General features: G+C 35.9%; 1 protein-coding gene across 3 annotated transcripts; it reads left to right on the forward strand.

Moving 5' to 3' along the window:
- The first annotated feature begins 2,956 nt into the window (after positions 1-2,956).
- LOC133870730 (homogentisate phytyltransferase 1, chloroplastic) lies at positions 2,957-24,167 on the forward strand. Of its 3 annotated transcripts, none has more exons than XM_062307932.1 (13): positions 2,957-3,084; positions 4,642-4,689; positions 8,363-8,622; positions 8,771-8,854; positions 8,935-9,009; positions 9,358-9,441; positions 10,317-10,406; positions 10,958-11,059; positions 11,306-11,401; positions 11,541-11,612; positions 11,701-11,796; positions 23,349-23,453; positions 23,946-24,167. In XM_062307932.1, the coding sequence occupies exons 3-13, from the start codon at positions 8,389-8,391 to the stop codon at positions 23,985-23,987; spliced, it is 1,080 nt and encodes a 359-aa protein (XP_062163916.1). In that variant the 5' UTR covers positions 2,957-3,084; positions 4,642-4,689; positions 8,363-8,388; the 3' UTR covers positions 23,988-24,167. The 3 variants fall into 3 exon arrangements, with proteins under 3 accessions (XP_062163916.1, XP_062163914.1, XP_062163915.1); XM_062307930.1 differs by lacking the exon at positions 2,957-3,084 and adding an exon at positions 3,095-3,324 and having other exon boundaries at positions 8,348-8,622; XM_062307931.1 differs by lacking the exon at positions 2,957-3,084 and adding an exon at positions 3,096-3,324.
- Positions 24,168-24,595: the final 428 nt, after the last annotated feature.

The following is a 24,595-nucleotide window of genomic DNA, read 5'->3' on the forward strand; positions in this document are numbered from 1 at the left end:
CACAACGATGCGTGTGCACAAGTGCTAGGACGGGAACATGCCGGACGTGTACGCAGGTTGGGGCTAGGGCCGACTCCCGGTAAATCCACCTTTTATTCCTTCGAACAAGGATCAATATCTAGTGCGCCTACTCCTAGGGAAATAGAGATGGCTGCTGAGGTGGAACGCTTGAAGAATTTGTGCGAAGAGCAAAACACCAAATATGCAGCGCAACAGGAAGAGTTGGAAAGTGTCAAACGTATAGTAGCCATGTTTATGGCAGGAAAAGTATCGTCAACGGAAAACAACCAAGAAGGTGATGTCTAATTGTCATTGCCAGATTTTAGGTATCAAATTTTTTTGGGTTTTAATTAGGTGTTTGGACTTGAATTTTGTTGTCGTTGTAATTGAATTGAATTTATGATATGTAAGTAGACTATTGTGAAAATTTGAATTTGGATTTGGATGTTGGATTGGATATGGATGATGTTGGATTTTGGTTTTGGATGATGTTGGATGTTGGATGTTGGATGTTGGATTTAGATTTGGAAATGAATTTGGATTTAGATGTTGCAGGATTTTGTATTAAGGAATTTTCTATTAAATAAAATCATATATTTTTTTTTTTTAAAAAAAAAGAAATTCTGGACGGTTTGGGCCCAAACCGTCCAGAAAATTTTATTTTATTTTTTCAGATAATTTCCAGACGGTTTGGGCCCAAACCGTCTACAATAAATTACAGACGGTTTGGGCTCAAACCGTCTAGAACCATTTGCGGATGGTTTTGGTCTAAACCGTCAGTAATTATTTACAAACGGTTTAACTAAACCGTCTGGAAATGGTTCTCGACGGTTTGGACAAAACTGTCTGCAATTCCGGACGGTTTTGCCCAAACCGTCTCCAACCATAATTAGAGACGCATTTTCGTGGACGGTTTTAAACCATCCAGAAAACCGTCTGGAATTCCAGACGGTTTTTCTGCATTTCTGGACGGTTTTAAACCGTCTAGAAATTGCATTTTTTTTTTTTTTTTTTTTGTAGTGGCGAGCTAACGAATCAAGTTGAACTTATACAAGCCAAGCTCATAAGCTTTGCCCAAGTCGATGTGAGTTATACGAGTATGTCTCATTTAATATACGAGCAGATTATTGTGTTTACGAACGACTCATTTATTTTTTGAACCGAGACTGAATCGAGTTTGAGCGAGCCGAGTTCGCGAGCCGAGTTCACGAGCAGCTGGACTCATCTGACACCCCTAACAGCAGAGATCAAAGGGGCTGAAGATTTTGAGATATGTTATTTGCACAACTCTTATATAACAATTGCACAACAATCTTGATGTGTCTAACATTTTTTTAAAAAATAAAAATAAAAATGCTGGACACATCAATATTGTTGTGTAATTGTTATGCAAAATTATTGTGCAGTTAACTTATCCGGAAGATTTATGGACATGTTGGGCAACACTCCTCCACTTTTTTTCTTTCTTTCTTTCTTTTTTTTTTTTTTAAAAAAAAAAAAAAATCTAAAAAAAATTCAATTTTTTTTTTTTTTAATTACCAAACAAGTTTCTTCATTTTTTTTTCTAAAAAAAAATTCAAAAAAATTTCATTTCATATTTATATCACATCAATAACTTTTTATTCTTATTACACGACAAAACTGTTTACAAATCGGGCACATGATGTTTCATGTTGGATGGGTCAAATGGGACGCAAGCATGAAAAATCCCTCCACAAATTCAATCGAGTTTTTTTTTTTCCTTTTTTTTTTTTTGAGTTGAGTAGAAAAATTTGAATAAAATAACTAATTGGGTTGGATTGGGTTAATAAAAAATTGTGAAAAACTTAAAAAGAGTTAAAAGTAGGCCGCATCCAAACAAAAAGTGTTTTTTATGGCAAGGAGGGAGCTATTATATCTAATTTTTGGTAATGATCACCAACTAAATCAAAACTACTAAAAGCTTAACGAAAAATTTTAACGGATAAGTGAAATTGAAAAAAGAATACATTAAATTAATACTTTTAAAAGTTTATAGATATATGGTTGTAAAAATGATAAAAATCAGGAAGAATAAATACAATTTTTCCAAAAAATTCAAAACCAACCTGGAAGGGAAGCAACAAGTTAAAGGAAATATAAAAAGGTGAAAGGAAAGTGGGTAGTTGGTTGTTGCCTCGTTAGAAGATATCCTTATTTTGGAAAAAAGTAGGAGTATTCTCAAATTAATACTTAATTTACAATGTGTTTTTAAATTAAAGATTGTATCAATATTCATGAAAATTACAACACATTTGCAATGTATCATTTTTCTTTCACAAAAAGATAAAAATACTTTTAAATTTTTTTAACCAAACAAAAATACACCTAAAAATTCAAAGTAAAGGAAAAAAAAAAAATTAGTGAATCTTGGGAAGACCCATGGTTGACGTGGTCTTGTCTTGTGACCCATGATTGCAATGGTCATCACTTTTATTTGTTTATTTTTTATTAAAAATATTTTGTTTATTTTTTAGAGATATTACAAATTTTTAATAATTTGAAGGGAACATTAGTTTGCAAGAACATTTCATATTAAATGTTAATTTGAAAAAAATATGTATACCTTTTATTTTAAATTTTTATATAAATATTCGAGAGAGATAGCATTCAATTTCTTTTACCCCATGTCCCCATCCCATCCCATCCCATTCCATCCCGTCTCCTCAGTGAAAGATACCCAACACCAAACTGATAATTTTCTTGCCGTGGATTTTCGGTTTCAAAATCCAATTTGTTGCGTTCGCCGGCGGTGGGCCAAGTGAATTAAATGCTCGTTCAAAAAGACTTGAAGTCAACGAAAGGCTCCTGATGGAATATTCTCAATTTCCTTCATTACCACAAGAGAGAACCGCCCGGGGAAAACCAAAAAAAGAAAACCAAATAAGTGCATTCCTGCACAACAATAATAAAAAACATGGGTGAGTCTTACGAACCACCGCATGGATCTCACGTCAGATATAACCCATATCTCCCGTCTCTTGCACAGACATTTCTATTTTACTTTAGGCTGAAGGTGTACACTTGTACCGACAAAAGGGGTTCCGTGTACTCCAAAACGGACACGTAAGCCGTCGTTTGCCATTTGTTTGTTTGTTTGTTCTAAGTGCTATACTTCCCAAAATTACTCACTCAAACCCAGTACTGTTCGCCTAATTTGATCATCTCTCATCCTGCTCGGGAGAGATTTAAGGGTTCTTACTGCTCTTCCTCCTGCCTTGCATTCTGCTTTCTTCATTGAATAAACAAAAATGGATTCTATGCGTCTTGCCGCCTCCTTCCCCAAACCTTCCTCACTTACCATTGGTATATGCACTTATTTCAGTTCCGCTCAAGTAAATATCTGATAAATTCCTGCATCTTGATTTTTTTTTTTTTCCTTTTAATGTTTGTTTCTGGGTTTTAGATGCTTCAGATTGAGTGAACTCTACCATTGCTGGCATCTCTCTCTCCCTTATTGAGTTCTCTCACTTCCACACATCTTGGTTTTGGTTTTGCTTGAAGAAATGTTTTTATATGGTCACTCTGTTCACTATCTGGCTGTTTCTTACCTTCTGTAAATAAGTTTATTTTATTTTATTATTTTATAATTTGTTTTTTTTCTGTATTTTGAGTAGAGCTATTGAGTCAAGTCGAGCCAATAATTGAAAATCCAACATCGGTTTGTTTAGTTTTGTTTCGAGTTCGAGCAGAGCCAAACACATCAGTAAATTAGATTAGACATATTTAAATTTGGCCATTTAGTTTTCAAATCAGTCCAAAGTTTATGAACTGCTCATTAAAGTTATTACTTTCTCATATAAATTAAATAGAATCACTATTTACATTTCTTATAATTTCTTGTAAATAGTTAGTTACTTAACTATTGTTAAGATTATATTTTGCGAGTTCATTAGATAAACTAATTTGTTATTATGAACTTATAAAAATTAGTTTTACCGACTTTTTATTTGTAGATAAATATAAATAAAAGTCGGTAAAGTTAATTTTTTAAAGTTCATAACATAAGCATATTATGAACTTTGTATTTGTATCAAATTATATATGATTTTCTTTTGTGAAATAGAATATTATATTATACCTTATGACCTTAATTACAATTTTAAACAATTAAATCTCGAGTTTATATAACTATATTTTTATTATGTACATTCACACACATATATAGACATGCACTCATCAATATTCACATATCTATATCAAAACTCATAATCATTAGGGCTTAAGTTATATCTATTAATTAAGATAAGATTTCCTTTTACAAAATTAAAAAATAATTTCATAAAAAATAGTAAAAATAAAGTTATACAAACTTATGTAAGTTGAACTGAGTTCATATGAGTCAAGGTTAAAATATGTATGAATAGCCTGGTTCATTTAGAGCACTAGTTTTGACTGAGAGGAGTTGAATCTTTTATTTTCCTTTTTCTTTTTCTTTTTTTTGGTAGGGACCCTCTCTCTTTATACTTTTACCAATAAAAAGAAAGATTTGATTCTATTAACCTGTACCATGCCTAGAAATTTAGGCATTTCGGTAATATATATATGTATTTTGCATAATTAAGTATCTGCTTACTGATTCTGCTTGGTATGTTCTATATGATGCATTGTAATAATTGGTAGGTGGGAGTGACTGGAGCAGTGACAGGTTCAAGAAGGTTTGCTTTCTAAGTATGACCACCAATCTCAAGGATTTTATTTTATACATCTTTCATATATTTTTGTCCTTTGATCATTTCCCATTCGAAAAGGGCCATCCTTGTTTAATCTTTTGTTTGTTTTTTTTTTGCTACTTTTTCTCCCCGAAACGCGATTGTGCCTTTCTTTGAGCAGTAAAAGATTTTTCTTGTTAACTATTGATATGCACATGAATGTTTGACTGTAATAGACTCCTGAATAATTGATGATTAAATATGTCATAATCTTTGTTTGATGATCTATTGTATTAATAGGGCATGGATATTTTTTAAATTTAGGTCAATTGCGGGACCATGTTCGTAGGTTTTACAAATGAGTTAGGGTGAACAGGTTGGAGAAAGTGGTTAGAAGTTATAAGCATATCTTCAAAAGATCTTATAAATTCAATCTTGTAAAAATTGAAACAGATTTTGAATTATATGAGATCCTGAAAATGTCTTGGACTACAAAAGGCGACACAGAAATGCCCACTTCAAATAACTAAACCCATTTATAAGGAAACACACTTTGTGGCCCTGGATTATTGCTATTGCCAAGTTCAGAAGTTCTCAGAATTACTAAAAGTACTCCTATTCCCAGATCAGAACTCATATGCAAGAAAACTTTTTTTTGATAGGTAATAAACAGAATATTATTAAAAAGCGAAAAAGGCGCTCCTAAGCATACAGGGAGTATACAAAAAGGACACACAAAAAAAAAAAAAAAGAAAAAAAAAAAAGGAAACATCCGAAAAACCCAAAAAAAGAAAATTACATCAAACCCCCATCTTCTTGCCCCTGTCCCGACTAGAACCCATTCCCCTAGCATCGAAATTGATAGAACATTCTAGATTCTTGACCTCTCTTTTCCCCTTTTTCCTTTTTATCTCCTTATCCTTCTTAGGAGGGGATTCAAAGTCAAAGCGCTCATCCTCGATCAAAGCCAAAAAATCTAGAAATCTCTTCTGATCAGATCCCACGAACGAAACCCCCATCGTGCGAAAACACGACTTGCTCTCTTCCACAACCCTGGAGTAAACAACAACACTATCCTTTGGAACAACCCCTTTAGAAGAATCCCCCACCTCAACGATTCCAGACGGCAAACCAGGAACCAGGGGGCACCCAACAACACTTCCTTTTAGATCAACCCCCTTTGAAGATTCCCCCACCTCAACGACCCTAGATGATAAACCAGTTAACTGGGGGTGCCCAACCACAAAGGGGACCGGTCTTGGCTAATGAGGAAACAAAACCCACTGACCACAGGGAAAGGAAACCGAAACCCCAGGAAGACCCAAGAGATTAACCCCACCAAAACTCATTCCCAAGGCAGGGACATCTGCAAGCATCCCTGCTTGCTGACGGAGAGATGATGCTCGATACAAAGAATTACCAGAAGGCGCACTAAGAGCAACGCCGACGAGATCACGCCCAGTACCGACAGACGAGTCACCAATCTCCCCAAACTGAAAAACCTCAACGCCCGACCTCACCCCAGCTGACGGAAGAACCCTTGCCTGCCGAGGGATGAGCCCTGATTCGGAAGAACTTGAAACTAAAGAACCCCTGCAAGAAAACTAATACATGCTACTGCTGTGACAATTACAATTAAGAATCAAGATCGACTAGACAAGACTATTCCAGGCCCCAAAAAGTTTCCCATGGGCTATTGGCAACAATTGCCATCATGTCATGCCATGCCTCTGTTCTGAAAGATTTGAGGAGTTGCAAATACTATAGTTTAGTATGAGTTGTGAACTTCGGATACAAAACACTAAGTATTCACATTCTTAGACTTGAGCACGTAATCCCCAAGTTCAAAACCTGATAAATATCGTCCCATGAAAGATGAGTTATAGTCTTTGACAAGATATAATTCTGCAAAGCCTAGGGGTTTGTTTTATAATATATTATTAATTTTCTAGGGGTGTGTTCTTGTAGCACTTTGAGCTTAAACCTTTGCATTTATCATCTATTTATTTATTTTGCACATTACCAAGCCATCTTAGCCATCTTAGCCAACTTACTCTTATTCTATCCTCAGTTGGGGCTATCTTTTCTCATCATGAATGTATTTATTTCTTCTCATTTCTGAGGTGGTCACTTATGCATCTGATTATCTGAACATTAGCTATTTTCATCTTATGGACAGCAGGTCTGGTGGTGGTGTTCTAAAATTGTCCTTATGTGACAGTAATTTGTGTATCACATAATGTTCAAATTGCACTTCTCACTACATTCTATAACTGAAAAATATTTTTCGGTTTATAAGCAATGTATTCTATAACATTTCTTTCTTATTAGTGGCCAATCCAAGTTACGAGATGATAACTCTTAGACACACCTTTGCTGTTGTTGGCCTAGAAGCTTTACTCAATGGTACCTTGTTATAGAGTAACTGATACTGGAGCTCTCTCTTTTATTTGTCCTGCTGTAGTAATAGTAACCCATGTTCCAAACCATTATTATCAAAAACCCTTTCATGTATATTAACATTTTTTCATTTTTTAAAGAATAATCCTGGAAAAATATTCAGGAAATTACTTTAAATAAAAGGATTGATCATTTGATTTTTTTTTTGTTTTAGATGGCATTGTGGTCCAGGGGTGTACAACCGGTTGCGGTAGCGGTTATTTGCTCATAACCGCTACTGCAACCGGGGTCCCCGGTTATTCTTATTTTAACAACCGCAACCACAACCGGTTGCGGTTTTTACCAACCGCCGGTTATCCGGTTAGTTTAAACCGGTTATAACCGGGTTTTTTTTTTTTTTTTTCAATTTTTTTTTTTTAAAAAAAATCCAATATTTGGCTGGGTAACGTAACATAAGTAAAAATCCAATATAAAAATCTCTGTTGCACACTTTGTTTTCCTAGTCTCTGACATTGAGGTGTGTTAACTGTGTGTGTATCTAGAATGCGGCGGAGAAACCTCCATTCTTCCTTCCCAGATGGACGATCATGTGCGTAGTGAACACATTTATAGTGGTATGGGTGCTGGTGGTCGGCTTTGGATTTGGAGTGTGGGCGAGCATTAACAACTTCATCAAGCAAGTTGACACTTTCGGCCTCTTTGCCAAGTGCTATCAGTGCCCACCCAAAGCCCCTGTAGCCTGTAGGCACAAAAAATCACTATAACCGTCTTCTCTCTTGTATTATACATAAGGAGCATCAGCATTTCCCCCTCTTTTTGTTTAGTCTTTATCGTACTGTGAAAGGTCATGTTTCCTTCTTTAGTTTCAAAGCACCTCACAGCGTGAGGTGGTGTATATATATATATATATATATATAAAACTTTAATTATATATAATAATAAAAACCGGTTGCGGTTACCCGGTTATTAACCGGTTTTTTAAATTGCAATAACCGGTAACCGCAACCGGGTTTCCAGTTATCTTGTGATTATTTTCGGTTTTCCGGTTTCCGGTTAGCGGTTGTTGCCGGTTAATAACCGCACCGCTTGTGCACCCTTAATTGTGGAATCTTTAGGTGGGGTAGTTAAATGTTGTGAATTTCAGAAGCTTGGATATCTACTTGTAGTTTCTCTTTTGTGGTCTCTTTCATCTAGAATTAATTTATAATTTTTATTTTTCAGTCCCTGTCCAGAATGTATTACCTATCCAATTTCTGTATTTGTTGGTTCTTATGTAGCTGGCAAACTTTCAGGATGTGGAGCATGGAACATCCTAGATATGTACTTAGATGTCAGGCCTCAGCAGCGTCTTCTGAGGCATCATATCAGACGCTTTGAGGAAAGAACTACTTTTTATAAGAGATTTGATAGAAAGTGCCTGGTGAATGCATCCTCTGGACACCCTCTTGAATCTGAGCCTGGAGCTTATAAACCGAAAAATATTTGGGACTCTTTCAAAAATGCCTCAGATGCTTTCTACAGGTTTTCACGGCCACACACAGTTATAGGAACAGTTAAGTTTAAGCTTGATAGCATTAATTTGAATGAACCATGCTTGGAATCCTATGGTGAAACTAATACATTCTTATTTTTTTATTTTATTTTCTTCATATTTTTCTTTTCAACTTCTGGAGAGCCTAACCTCACTTTCCTGTAACCAGGCTTTAAGCATTGTCTCAGTTTCTCTCCTTGCAGTTGAAAAGCTGTCAGATATATCTCCATTGTTTTTCACCGGGGTGTTGGAGGTGATGCCTCAAATATCCTTATCTACTTATAAAATCCATTGGTACATTTTATAATTTCACACCTTTGCTTTGCTTTTCAGGCTGTGATTGCTGCCCTATTCATGAATATTTACATTGTTGGTCTAAATCAGTTGTCTGACATTGACATAGACAAGGTAGTTTTATGTGTGAATCTTACTGGTACAATTGCTGTAATTTCAAAAATAAAGAAATGCAAATTCTATGCTGCCTAAGGACGTATAAAGGTACTCTTCTCTGAACCGACTGGCTGGGGTCGATCATTTGGAGTGGTTTAAATGGAGATTTCCCCATAGACCATAGATCCAACCAATTAACATGGTCTAGCTGTCTCACCTATACGTTCTTCTTTCAAATCCAACCTCTTCTCTACGCTCAAGCTCTTCATACTTCGAGTACTTGGAATTTAGTAACCAAAAGAAGTATTTACTTGGAATGTATGTGGCTGTCTAATTGTATTTCTATACTATTGTGTTTCACTGCAGGTTAACAAGCCATATCTTCCATTAGCATCAGGGGAATATTCAATTGGAACTGGTGTCATGATTGTGGCCTCTTTCTCCATTCTGGTATTAAAATATAGAACCATTCCTCTTAGCATCTTCAGACACCTTCATGTACTTGAATTCAATTTATATATATAGAGCTTTGATTCTGTGCATTTTACATGCCAAATATGAAATTTTATGCTTTTTTTTTTTTTTTAACCCCTTTCTATTATCTAGAATCTAGTTATCCTAATTAACATTTATTTATTTTTTATTTTTTTAAAGCAGTTCCCTTAAACTTCACTTACTACCCTTGATCTTTCATCACTTTTGCAATCATACTCTTAAAATTTAAAAAGTGTTAATTTAGTGTATTCATCTTTTAATTTTTTTCAATTTCAATTTTCCGTTAGGATTTTCTGTTAAAATTTTAACAGAGGGTTGTCAAAATTTTCAAAATACCCATCTTTTTTAGAGGAAAAAAAATTGCAAATATTTAGGCGTTAGTCAGGATTTAAAGGAATTTGCAAAATACCCACGCTTAAATCTTTGACAAAAAAAATCAATATATATATATAAAGCAGAAAATCAATATATATATATTTTGGAAATTTTTACAAGATTTAACAGAAAATCCTAACGAATGGTTGAAATTGAAAACAATTGAAAGATGGATACACTAAATTGACACTTCTTAAAATTGAAGGGCATGATTGCAAAAGTGATGAAAGATTAAGAGTGGTATGTGAAGTTTTCCTTATATTTTTATATGGAATGCATTGCTTGCTAGAATGCTCTAATACTTTCTCAATTATTCTTTTCATTTTTTATAAGTAAAGCTCTGTGCTTCTTCTAATAATTCAATTATTGAGCATGTATTTTCCATGATCTTGAAAATTTGAGCATTGATCTGGATTCTTGGGTGAATGTATGCTTATTCCTTTCTTTTTTGACAGAGTTTTTGGCTTGGATGGATTGTTGGTTCATGGCCATTATTTTGGGCTCTCTTCGTCAGTTTTGTGCTTGGAACTGCTTATTCAATCGATGTGAGTTGGTTTTGCTTGCATATATACTACTATTCAGACTCCTCATATAGCTGTATGGTACAATTAAGTTTGTGTTATCATGATGCTATGTGCATTAGACTACTATTGTTCCTGAACCATATTCAATGTTGTCTACGTACAAGAAATGCTAAAGCAAATTTGACTAATTTTCGTATCTTTGAGCCTCTTTTAAGTTACACCAAACAAACCCTCCATTTTATTGTTATACTCTATAATTACTCACTACGTGACACTTGCTAGCATGTTTAGATCACACAAGCCCAAAACAAGAAGGGAAAAGGTTCTGTTCTGGTTAAGTTATTGTTAGTTGTTGTATTTGGGAAATTTAATATGAGGCTTCATATGCTCTGATCTATTAAAAAAAGTTGGTTTTCTGAGATGACGATCTTTTTTATTATTATTATTATTTTTTTGTTTCTGCAATTTTTTCAGTTAGTAGTTGCATATTTGGGAACTTGACATTAATGGTAATATATTGGACAAACTTGATTTCTAACTTGATGTTCTTGTAATACCTTGTATCATTTTAGTTGCCACTATTGAGATGGAAGAGATTTGCAGTGGTTGCTGCAATGTGCATCCTAACTGTGCGAGCGGTGATTGTTCAACTTGCATTTTTTCTGCACATGCAGGTTTATTCATTATTCTTTCAAGTCAGCATATATCTTTCCACTATTTCCATTCTTGATTTATGTGATTTATACTCAAACAGTAACCCCAAACATAATGAAATTTAAGTCTCTGACATGGGTTTCTGGGCAAAAATTGGTATCTGACACGTACCTGTCAACTTGCAAAGATTGGTAAACTTGGATCATCTTTTCTATGTATTCTGATTCAATTTCAGTCTGAGTACTAATGTATGTTACAATTTCCAGACCCACGTGTACAAAAGACCCGCCGTCTTTTCGTGGCCGCTGATTTTTGCAACTGCATTCATGAGCTTTTTTTCGGTTGTAATTGCATTATTTAAGGTAAAAGCTACTTTTCTGTTTTCAGAATGGTGGACTAGTAAAAAATAGTTTTCTGTTGAGTTTATGTATTTTTTTTAAAAAAGTTTGATAGAGTTGAAGAAGTATATTCAGTTTTAAACTTATACTGGATTTTGTGTAGGACATACCTGATATTGATGGGGATAAAATATTTGGCATCCGCTCTTTTTCAGTACGGTTGGGTCAAAGGCGGGTTAGTTTTCAATATCAATATGTTCCATAAGTGCAAAATCTCGTACAAGTTTATAATTGTTTGTTTGTGCCTAATTTATTTTGGTCAGGTATTTTGGATTTGTATTTCACTACTTGAAATGGCTTATGGTGTTGCCCTTTCAGTGGGTCTAGCAGCTTGCTGCTCCTGGAGCAAACTCGTCACGGTAATTTGCTCAGTTTCTTAGTATTTCTTTTTTCTTTTTTCTTTTTGGATAGGTTTCTTAACCTATGGATACATAATGGGCACGCACAATCTTCATTCCTCTTGGGTTTATTGCATGGCTTGGTTTCTCCTCTCTTTGATTTTATGGAAATTATGACCACCCCTCTCATACTTTTGCGCTTTTTTATATTAAGACTCTGGTTCCCAATTTGATGATTTTGAGACCCAAGTTTTGGGTCACATTAAATCAGAGACCTTCCTTCGTTTTTTCCATTAAATAAATAACAGAAATAGCATGAAAAAAAAAAAAATTATGCCCCCTAGAAAAAAAAAAATAGAAAAGAAAAAAAAAAGAATAAAAAAGGGGATGATGGCCGTGGAGGTCCAACCTCCATGGCAGACTGCGGTTTCTTTCTCTTTTTTTTTTTTTTTTTTTCTTCTTTATTTTTTTGATATGAGGGGCATCATTGTATATTCATGCCATTTATGTTATTTATTTGATGGAAAAGTGGATGAAGATCTCAAGATTAAAGTGACTATAAACTCGGATCTCAAAATCATCAAATTGGAAATTGGGTGAAAGCACAAGGGAGTGGTGATATACTTTACCTTGATTTTAAAAGATCAAAGGGGTGCAAATTTTAAAAAACGTGGCTAAAACTGCAATACTCATTTAAATACTTTGTAATTGAAGAGATTAATGGTAATGAGTATGCTGCTTCTTTTTTTTTCCTTTCTAAACTCATTGTGAACATACAAACATTTTAATTTGCTGCTTGGTTACTAGCCCACAATTCTCTTAGAATATTTAATTAAAGCGTAAAATACATTTTGCCTCCCCTCCTCCCCCCAAACTACCATCTCATTACCTTTAAACTTCGACTTATTGCAACTCGCACCTATGAACTACCATTTTGTCTTGAGTTTCACCCTGGGTCATATTGGGTTGTTAAATGTTGATGGAAAACACGTCACGTGTGTGGGGGCAAGTTGCAGTGAGTCAAAGTTTAGAGGTGCGAATGCAAATGGGGTGATAGTTTGGGAGGCAAAGTGTTAATTTTACCCTAGAATATATGTATTGTGAATATATGTATTGTGTATATATGACTTTGTGTCACATGAGACTCGTGTGACGAATTCCGTCAACTTGAATGACCCATTCTGACCCGGGGATGCAACTCGAAACAAAATAGTAGTTCATAGGAACGAGTTGCTTTCTTTGGTGCTAATACTACCTTGAGTGTAATTTAACCCTAATTAAATTCACAATTTCTAATTAGCTTAAGCTTTTGAGATAACTAGTGATTCAATATTATATCAGAGCAAAGGTCCTAAGTTCGAACCTTATCTTTGTCATTTATCTCACATTTCAATTAAAATAATCAACATACTGTCTGGTCTCACACGTGGGGGGTAGTATTAAAGTATTAATAAAAATGATTAAGGTCTCGTTTGGTATGCGGAATGACTATTTTATTAGGAAAAAGAATAGCTATTACGAGGAATGAGAGCATGTGGAATTGAATAGCTATTCTTATTTTTTAGTTTGGTGACAACACATGCTCTCATTGAAATTGTACCAAAATACTCCATATCTATATATATAATAAAAATAGAATACTTTTTTTTTTAAAAAAAATCTGATTTTTTTTTTTGGTGGCTGACCACCCTACCATGGTAGAACCACGGGTAGTAGCACAACCCCCAAAGCCCTTCCCCACCTCATTAGTAACTAATCAGATTGATAAACCAGTGAGTTCTCTCACACCTTTTTTTCCCACTTTTGAACGGGAGCCCGCACCCTAAGCATCATTACTTGCTATTATATCTGTAAATAAAGCCGATAATCTTCCTTCAAAACCATCGCAAGAAAGGTCCACAAAGAGACTAAATTCCTCTAATAATTGCATAACCCAATCTGAAGACCACATCCCAACCTTCCACTTAAACTTAGCTGGCGGACAACATGCCAAGGGGGTGGGCTCTGCCTCCGCAAACAACTCCATCAACTAGGACGCTCACAATGGCAGTGCTTCTCGTGGTAGGAACAAGGGAAGGATTCAAAGAGGTTGTATATGAACCCCAAGTTGATTTCTTGGAACATTAGAGGGCTGAATCAAGGTGGCAAGTGGTTGAAAGTCAGAAATCTCTTAAGGCAATGGAAGGCAGACAATATATGCTTGCAAGAAACTAAATTGGAGCTTATTTCTAGCAGTTTTGTGAGAAGCTTATGGGGGTGCCAGTTTCTCGATTGCTGCTATCTTCTTTCTAGCGGGGTGTTCGATGGCATTCTGCTAATGTGGGATTGGAGGGTTATGGAAAAATATTGAGGTGTGTGTGGGGGGGAGTATGTTGTGGCTTGTACTTATAAAAAAAAAAAAATAGTTATCAAAAGAGTATGTTGTGGCTTGCTCTTTTAGAAATGTTGAAGATGACTCAACTTGGGCTTTTGCGGTGGTTTACAGTCCTAATATCGATACTCTTAGAAGGTCTCTATGAGATGAATTGGTTGGCTTGCTTAGTTGGTGGGACTTGCCTTGGTGCATTGGTGGTGATTTCAATGTCACCCGCTTTCCCTGTGAAAGATCAAGGGTCGCTCATCTTTCTCCTGCGATGACGGATTTTTTCTGACTTTATATCAAAGCAAGGTCTCATGGACCTTCCCCCTCGCAGGGGGGTTGTTCATGTGGTCCAATAATTCCTCTTGGTCAAGGCTTGATAGGTTTCTTGTTTCTCTGGATTGGGAAGCTAAATATCTTGGGCTCTTCCAGAAGAGGGTTCTTCGTTTGTGCTCTAACCACTTTCCTATCCTCCTTGTCTTTGGCGGTATCCAAGGGGGGAAAATACCTTTTAAGTTTGAGAATATGTGGCTGAGGGAAGAGAGGTTTGTGGATAGGGATAGGCTTTGGTAGGCGTCTTATACCTTTCAAACCTCTCCTAGCTTTATTTGGGAATGTGGATTCCCTTAAAAAAGCTTGCCTTGAAGAACTATGTGCTCTTGACAGGCTTGAGGAAGAGAGAGGGTTAGATTATGAAGAGAAATTGAGGCAAAGCCTGATTGTTAGTGATCTGGAAAAAATTGTTCTTCAAGAGGAAATTAGTTGGAGACAAAAATCAAGGGTTCTTTGGCTAAAAGGTGACAAATGCACAAAGTTCTTTCATTGGATTGCAAACTCAAACAGGAGATCCAACTCCTTAGAATCATTATTTGTAAACGGCTCAGTTTCTTTAGATCAACCGGCTATCAAAGACCATATTGTTCAATTTTATGACACCTTATTTTCAAAGCAATACAACTAGCGACCTAGGTTGGATGGCCTTGCTTTCAACTCTTAGTTGCGGAGGAGGCCTCTCGGTTAGAGCTTCCATTTGAGGATAGGGAGGTCCTAAAGGTGGTGAAAGATATGAATAGAGATAAGGCTCTAGGTCCCCATGGCTTTCTTCCAAGATTGCTGGGATGTGATCAAGACTGATATCATGGGGGTCTTTTCTTATTTTCATGCTCATAGCAAATTTGTGAAAAGCGTCAATGCCTCCTTCATTGCCTTAATCCCTAAGACTCCTTGGGCGATTGATCTCACCGACTTTCGGCCTATTAGCCTTGTGTGTGGCGTTTACAATGACACTGGGGGTGGTTGCACCACCTCTGTAGTCCCTCGTGGATGGGCTCCAGGGGTGGTGTGACCACCCCCGTGGTTCTGTCTAGCTGGCCACCAAAGGAATTTTTTCCTGGTTTTCTGTTTTTTTTTTATTTTATTATTATTTTGGTTTGTAGAAAAAAAAAAAGAATTAATGGGTTTTTGAAAAATCTATTATATTCCTCAAGGAATGTCTATTCCTCTCATTTTTAAGAGGAATATGTATTCCACTTCGTAGGGGAATAGCTATTCTTATGGAAATAGTTATTCTTAGAAATGGTGAGCAACCAAACAAATCCATTCCAGGCGTATATTCTGCTTTACCAAATGAGCCCTAAATTCACCAATGTTTATTAGCCTAAGCTTTTAGGACAATTGATGACTTAACAAACACAGAGCTCGGTTTATATAATACTTGGTTAAACATTAAAATAAGTACCAACTACTTTTATATATATGTACATAAATTGATTGTTTTGAAAGTTCTAGCTCAATGTCATAGGAAATGTACTTCATAACATTGAGAAAAACTATTTACTCCAGTAGGATAAGAATTTGTTAGGTTTTAAAAATTGACCTTATTCAGTGTTCAAAACCATACTTGTATATTTTTTTCATTTCCCATGTGTGTGGTGTGAATAAGATAGCTTAAGTTGAGTTTTTGCTCTTGTCCTCATATAGAGATCCCTTATCTAGAAGAGTAAAAAGGTTTTTGTGTGCTTTCATCGGAAGCCCGTTAGAAGTTCGTCATGACGATAAACGATAAAGCTCAAAAAGGCCACTGCCTGATGTTGTCAGAAGATCGTCATGATGATGAAGCTCAGAAAGGCTACGACCTTATTTCTGTCTTCGTCAGAATGCCGTCATGACGTTACTTGCCAAATGTTAGAGACTCAATGAAACCCTAGTTGCCGTCATGACGTCGTGCTGCAAACTACACTATGCTGAAGGCTGTTTTTGTGTGTTTTTGAGGGCTCATAAATAGAATATGATGCCCACCCTAGTTGTCATCATGACTTCGCGTTGCAAATTGCACTATGCTGAAGGCCCTTTTTGTGTGTTTTTGAAGGCTCATATAAATAGAATATGATGCCCATTGTTGAAAGCAAGCAAGGAGATTAAGAAAATGATGTTGTAATGGATGCCTTAGTTAGGGTTAATACTGTTATTGATGTTTTAATTTCCGAGATTACCATGTTAAGAAACAAGATTGTGGACCTTGAACAAAGATTGGGGATTTCCATAAATCCACAACCATGTCATAGTAAGGATGTTAAGGCTAATGAATCCTGTTTAGATAAGGGAAAATCTGTTGTTGTGAATGATTTTGTGAATCCCAAATCTAAAACATCCTCTAGGAAACAAACTTCAATTAAGTTTGTACCTACATGTTATCAATGTAAGGAGAGCGGTTCTCTTACTTATCAAAAAAAAATGTGAGGAGAGCGGTCACATTCGACCAAAGTGTCCTCTCTTAAGATCCTCAAGACCTAGAATTAGGAGGATTGGGCCTAAGGGTAAGGAATTTGAGTGTGACACTTAGATGAGTACCTTGATTGAGCAGGTGAGGCTCATCAACTTGAGATTGGATGAGTTATCTTGCTCATCTTCTGAGAACTCAAGAGTCTTCTCCAGTGATGAGTGTAGTTCTCATGTGTCTTTATCCAAGCTCAAGGAATTTTGGAAGGATAAGACTTACCATACTGTCTTTGTTGCTCACACTTCTTTGAGATGTCTTGATTCCAATCATTGGTACCTCAACAATGCCTTTAGACACGTCGGGGAACAAATCTTTGTTTAAACGTTTGAATGAGTACAGGGGTGGCAGTGTCACATTTGGAGATAGAAAAAGGTCACGGATCAAGGGAAATGGCTCTATTGAAATCAAAGGTCTCTCAGGACTTTGTGAAGTACTTTATGTCAAAGATCTGAAATCAACTTTCTCTGTAATATCTTCAACGAAAGAGGAAACTGGGTTATGGGTGGTCAAAGAACTTCTGACAATTGCTATGGCATTGGACAAAACATTCCTTTGACTTGTAATACAGCTAAACTCAATGAAGTTGAGCTATGACATCAAGGGTTGGGTCACTTAAATTTCAAGGATTTCTTCAGAGCATCCAAGAAGGAACTCATCCTTAGACTTCCCAAATTGGGCAAACTTGAAAAAGCAATTTGCGGACCATGTCAGCTAGGAAGACAAATCAAGTCTCGGCACAGGAAAACAAGTTCCATACATACCGTAGTCTTCTGAAACTAATGCATATGGATTGATGGGTCCCGCTAGAACAGAAAGCATGGGAGGAACAAGGTACATCATGGTAGTGGTAGATGATTACTTCAGATACTCCTGGGTGATGATGTTTAGAGAGAAATCAGAGTCTTGTGATCAAGCTAAGGTTTTTTACAAGAAAAATACAAAATGAGTAGGGGTGTCTCATCAAACGTATACGAAGTGATCGTGGAAAAGAGTTTGAAAAACTCTACCTTTGAAGAATATTGTGATGAGGTTAGGATCAAGCAAGAGTTATCTACTCTGATTACTCCTCAACAAAATGGAGTCATGGAAAGGAAGAATAGAGTGGTACAAGATATGATAGATGGTAAGGATCTGGCCACACATTTTTGGAATGAAGCTGTTAACACTGCTTGTTACGTCATTAACAGGGTGTATCTTAGACCAGGGACAGAGAAGACTCCATATGAAATATGGACCAACAAAAAGCCAACAGTCAAGCATTTACATGTTTTTGGAAGCAAATGCTATATTCTTCTAGACAAGGAGAATCTAGACAAGTTTGACACTAAAAGTGATGAAGTAATTTTTTTGGGGTATTCCTTGTCTAGTTGTGCTTCTAGAGTCTACAACAAAAGAACTGAGACTATGATAGAACTTGTGAACGTTTTTGTTGATGATGATACCACAAAAGCACACAACAAAATGGAGAAAATTTATGAAGAGGTGGTTGAAGTTGTGGAAGTAGAATATGATGCAAAAATCAGATAGTGAAGAATCACCTATTCATGAGCCGAAAGTGTTGTCAAAGGATCCTCCTTCTTGATTAAGTCTAAATCATCCCCAAGAAAACATTTTGGGAAGCTTGGAAGAAGGAAAGAGATTGAGAAGTAGAGTTGTTAATCAAGTCTCTTATGTTTGCTATATGTATAAGTTTGAATCCCAGAAGGTTGAGGAAGCTTAGAATGATGAAAGCTGGATAGACGCTATGCATGAGGAACTACATCAATTCACCCGACGTGATGTATGGACTCTAGTCCCTAGACCTGTTGACCAAAATGTGATAGGGACTAGATGGATCTTTAAGAATAAATCTTATGAGAATGGTAATGGTTGTGAGGAACAAGGCAAGGTTGGTGGCCCAAGGGTACACCCAAGTTGAAGGGATAGACTTTGATGAGACGTTTAGTTCGGTTGCTAGACTTGAGTCTATTCGAAAATTGTTGCGCATAGCATGTAACTTGGGTTTCAAACTATATCAAATGGATGTTAAAAGTGCTTACCTGAATGGGGTTCTTCAAGAAGTTTATATGGTGCAACCAAAAGGGTTCAAGGGTCCTCATCATCTAGAGCATGTGTACAAGTTGAAAAAAGCTTTGTATAGTTTGAAGCAAACTCCTATAGCATGGTATGAGAGACTCACCGCTTATCTCTGAGAACATGACTTTACAAGAGGATAACCTGATCGCACCTATTCATTTGCAAAAAGGGTACGCATATTTTAATTGCTCAGATTTATGTTGATGACATTGTTTTTGGAGCTACAGTTAAATTCTCATGGTCACACCTTTGCCTCGGAAATGAAGAAAGTCTTTGAGATGAGCATGATTGGTGAGTTGACTTATTTCTTAAGTCTTCCAAGTTAAACAATCAAATGACGGGATCATTATTTCTGAAGCAAAATACGCTAAGGACCTGGTAAGGAAATTTGGGGTAGATGGGAAGAATCATATTCGTACTCCTATGAGCGTAAGTGTCAAATTTACTGTAGGTCTTTCTGGTAAGAGTGCTGATCAAACTCTTTACCGCAACATGATTATAAGTCTATTGTATCCTACAGCTAGTCGATCAGATATCTCCTTCAGTGTTGGAGTATGTGCTCGGTTTCAGGCAAACCCAAAGGAGTTGCACTTAACTGTAGTAAAGCGAATCATAAGATATGTGAATGTTATTGTGAATCATGGTATTTGGTGCTCAAGAGACACTGACTTGAATCTAGCTAGTTACTCAAATTCTGATTGGGCAGGAAGTGCTGATGACAGAAAAGAGTACTTCGGGAGGCAGTTTTTATGTGGGAACAAACCTTGTGGCATGGCTGAAGAAACATAATTCGATATCCTTATCCACAACTAAAGTTGAATACATTGATGCTGGCTGTTGCTGTACACAATTGCTTCGGACGAAAAAGCTCTTAGACAACTATGGACTCGGTTAAGAAACCATGGTCATCTTTTGTGACAATCAGAGTGCTATTAGCATCACCAAGAATCATGTGTAGCACTCTCGTATCAACTCGTATCAAGCATGTTGGTATCAAGTATTATTTCATTTGTGACTTGGTTGAATCTAAAATTGTTTCTCTTGATTTTCTGACCATTGATCATCAGTTAGCTGACCTTTTCACCAAATCGTTGGATGCCCTTCGATTTGATTTCCTCCGTACTGCCATTGGAGTATGTGACCCCTCTTAGGAGGTCACAATACATGCTTATGATGCTTTCTTTGTCTCTACACTTATCCTAGGGCATGTCTCTTTTGTTTACTGTTTATGTTGGATCTGGAAAACTACCGCATGCAAGCTGTGGTGGAAAACAACTTAAAAAAATTTGCTTTAAAAACTTAATAATAAAAAATTTATTAAAAATTAAAATAATAATAATAATAATTAAAAAGCAAAAATATTAAAAACTTAATAATAAAAATTTTATTAAAACTTAAAAAAAAAAAAAAAAAAAAAAAAAAAAAAAAAAAAACAAAAACAAAAGGGGTGGCTGGTTGGCCAAGGGGTTGGCTGGCCACCCCATTTTTGGCTTATAATTTTTAAGTTTTAATAAATTTTTTATTATTAAGTTTTTAAAGCAAATTTCTTTTAGTTTTTAATATTTTTTGCTTTTTAATTATTATTTATTTATAATTTTAAGTTTTAATAAGTTTTTTATCATTAAGTTTTTAAAGCAAATTTTTTTAAGTGGAAAATAGTACCGTTTTCCACTACAGCATGCATGCGGTAGTTTTCACTACCGCATGCAAGCCAGATCCGTTTATGTTTGTTGTTTTTCATTTTGTGAGTGGTACTTGTTATCCATGTTTGCTTGTTGGGGGTTTAGGAAGATTCTTGCTCCTAGGTTATTGTTAGAGTATTTCAATTTTCTCATGTCTATCTTGGATGGTTCACTCATTTTGTCACGATGAGTACCTCATTTTATTGAATTTGACATATATGATGGGCTATGTTTTAATGTATGTGCCTTTGTTCATAATGGTTTGCTTAAGTCGTTTCTCGTCTTCTTACACATTGCTTCACAAGCTTGAGGTAAGCTACATGTGTTTGGCTTGGTAAACAATCTTGTGTGTGGGTGTGGTATTTCCTGAGATCAAATTGATTACTTGCCAGTTGAACCTGAGGCAAGATACTTATGGCATCACCTCCTTCAATGACTGTGCAAATTGTGATTAAAGATCAAATGTTTATTCAAATTTGTCTAAAATTTAAAATAAACATAACTTTCAAGAATTTGCTTCTTAGGTCCTTATAGAAAGAGCCGGTGTCAATTCATTGTGAAAAAAATTTGAAATGCCTATGGGGGACTTAAAATGTGGATGAATGCTTAGACAATTGAAGAGGAATGGGTGTATAAGTGTTTTTTGGCCCTGGTAGCATGTAAAGAATCCATATGTGCATAATGTTTGACTTTTGTATACCATGGATTGCCTAGCGTTCTTGTGAGGTTGTCTCTCCTCTCACATGTATGTTTTGTCTTCGCTTTTGGAATATATCGCACACAACACTTGACATGCTCTAACCCAACCATTTCTTCAAATGCTCTGTCTGTGTTTACAAAACCATCATGTTTGTGTATATTTTGGGATTATTGGGGTACACTCTTCATCTTGTTGAGTTTATCGTCTATTGATTGTTCGTGTGTGTTCATTGTGATCTCTTTAAATCATCGTTTTGTGAGTATCTTCCTTTGTCCATTGTGACAAAAAGGGGTAGAATGTGTTTTGTTTGAGGGGAGCTGAGTTGCTTCTATTTGAGGGGGAGATTGTATGTTGTTTGTTTTCGGTTTATATGATGTTGTCATGTTGAATGAATTTCTTATGGCTATTTGATATACAAACTCATGTATGGATGTTGTGAAATAATACTCATGTTGTTTATTTCGCCAAATCTCAATGCGTGTAATAAATTGATTGATGTTTCTAGAGAACGGGTACGCTACACATTCAATATTCCTTAGTCTAGTAATGGTTTGTTGGGCTGAGGTGGGATTGTAATTGTTGGGTTTCCTTGTATATTTGGTGTCTTTGATGTTGTTGGTTTTGCTACCAAATGGCCAAAGGGGGAGATTGTTATATTTTAGAATTTGGCCTTATTCGGTGTTCAAAACCATACTTGTATATCTTTCCTCGCCCATATGTTTGGTGTGAATAAGATGGTTTAAATTGGGTTTTTGCTCGTCGTCAAATAGATGTCAGGAGAACATCATGATGTCCCTTATTTGGAAGAGTAAAAAGGTTTATGTGTGCTTTCATCAAAAGCCTGTCATGACGATAAAGCTCAGAAAGGCCACTGCCTAATGTCGTCAGAATCACGTCAGAAGATCGTCATGACAATGAAGCTCATAAAGGCTATGACCTTATTTCGTCAGAAGAACGTTAGAACCTTGTCATGACGTTGAAGTTTAAAAAAGCCTCTAGATGACTTCTTCAGAAGAACGTCAGGATGCGGTCATGACGTTACCTGCGAAAACCTACCAAATGTAAAAAAGTTAGCGATGAAACCTTAGTTGCCGTCATGACGTCTTTGCCGTTGTCATGACATCGCGACACTAATTGCATTATGCTGAAGGCCATTTTTGTGTGTTTTTTAGGGCTCATATAAATAGAATATGATGCCCATTGTTGAAAGCAAGCAAGGAGATTAAGAAACACCTAGAAAAAGGTTCTAGAGGTAGCTTGCTTCATTTCACCTTGATTCCAAGATAGGATGTGTACAATGCTTTGAGCTTTCCCACTCTTGATGTTTTGATTTCGTTCTTCAAACCATATCATATACAACCGTCATGCACCAAAGAGTCTTATCGATGGATCGGTGAGGAAAGGCACTAAAGAAGATTGGCTAGCTCGAAGGCAAGAAGGAAGCTTGTTGTCATATGGAGTCTTAGATTTACAAAGGGGTTGTAAGTGTCTATGTATTTTGAGTCTTCTTCATTATAGTGATTTCTTAGGTTTTGCTGCACCGGAGTTATTTTTTCCTTTGATTTGTTCAAAAGGTTTTCTACTTCGTCAACAAAACCTTCTGTTGTGAATGTGTGATTGATTATATGGTTGTGATGAATATTTTCTCTGATTAAATATTTTTAATTTGTGAATATTGTTGCTTGCTTTGTTAATTCGGAGTTAGAACCTTTCCTCAGATTCTTTCAGGGGTAGAATGGTTTTCTCTATTTGTTGACATTGGTTTTAGGTTGAGAGTGAATAATAATACTAAATCACATGAGGGTTCAATGGATTTCTTTGAGAAACATCCATTGGTGTTTCCAATAATGGCTTCTATCATTACATAGATTGGTAGGTTTTTAAGGGATATTCACTTTTGTTGTTTTAACAGTCAATTGACTGAATTATATCCCAAAGTTAAAGTTGTTGGTATTTTCTCTTTTTGCCTTGGTTTAGGTTTCAGGACATATGATATTGGCTGCAATACTCTGGAATCGTGCTAAAACTGTTGATCTGAAGAGCAAAGCTGCAATCACATCTTTTTACATGTTTATTTGGAAGGTAAGTTAGGCTATTTTCTTTATGTCAAAGATTCAGCCACTTTGAAATGTCACTCAAAACGCCATTTTGGGACACTTGGTTGACTATAATACCTCATTTTTCAATCATGAAACTTATTTATAGGGCTGGCAGAGGTAGGCAAAGTTACTGGAACCTGCTTGAGTTAATTGAATGAGTTTGGTTTTCAGATCTGTAAGAGAACTTAATGCTACCCGAACTATTTATTGATTGATCATCTTGACATAATGTGAAAGATGTTGATTTTTAAGTTATAAATAAATATCATTGAATGATAATTTGCTGGAAGCAAATCTGATAAACTATTTATTGATCGATCATCTTGATAAATAATGTAAAATGCGTTGATTTTTAAGTTACATATGTTAGTCATCGATTTATAGTGTTTCTTTGAAATGATTCAATTTCACTCTCTATTACAAATTCGAACTTGTATATTTTTCTGTTTGTCTGATATCTTGTTTCTTTTTGCAGCTCTTTTATGTTGAGTACTTGCTCATACCATTTGTGAGGTGAGGATGCGGAACAATAGTGAGGAATGGTTAAATGTTGAAGTGATTTATGCCTTAAGAGTTGATGGGATGTGTATTGCATGGCACTCTTGGACTCCATTTGCTTTCGGGGATATCATGTTCAAGAATTTGTTAATGCATTTGTAAAATAATTTCATTAGGCATGAAGAAATTCATTTTGCAATGGACAATTAAATATAAAGCAAAATAAAGAAGATAGGCCAAACAGGGGTCAAAATAGGGCCAAATATGAGGTTCTGCTCGTTGATCTCGATGCCCACGGTGCTGACTTTCCAGACTTGGCCGTGGTAAAACTCGGGGCGCATGCCTTTGTAGACGGGGCGTACAATTCGAAGTCCACTTCATGTAGTCACTTTCTTTAAGGAGCTAGCAAACAGATCTCGGATTTGAGAATCAACACCATGACCAGCCAACATTTTTGCGCTCTGGTTTAGGGTGTACCAACGAAAAATCGAAGTGGGCGTAGATGTGTTAACGACAGTAAGGGTGCGTTTGGGATTGCGATTTTGTAGAGAAAAAGTGTGATTTTAAACCAAATTACAGAAAATGAACCGTTTGGAAATTGCGTTTTTAAAAAATTGCGATTTGAAA

The sequence above is a fragment of the Alnus glutinosa genome, chromosome 6 (genome assembly GCF_958979055.1).
Source record: "Alnus glutinosa chromosome 6, dhAlnGlut1.1, whole genome shotgun sequence".
NCBI lineage: Eukaryota > Viridiplantae > Streptophyta > Magnoliopsida > Fagales > Betulaceae > Alnus > Alnus glutinosa.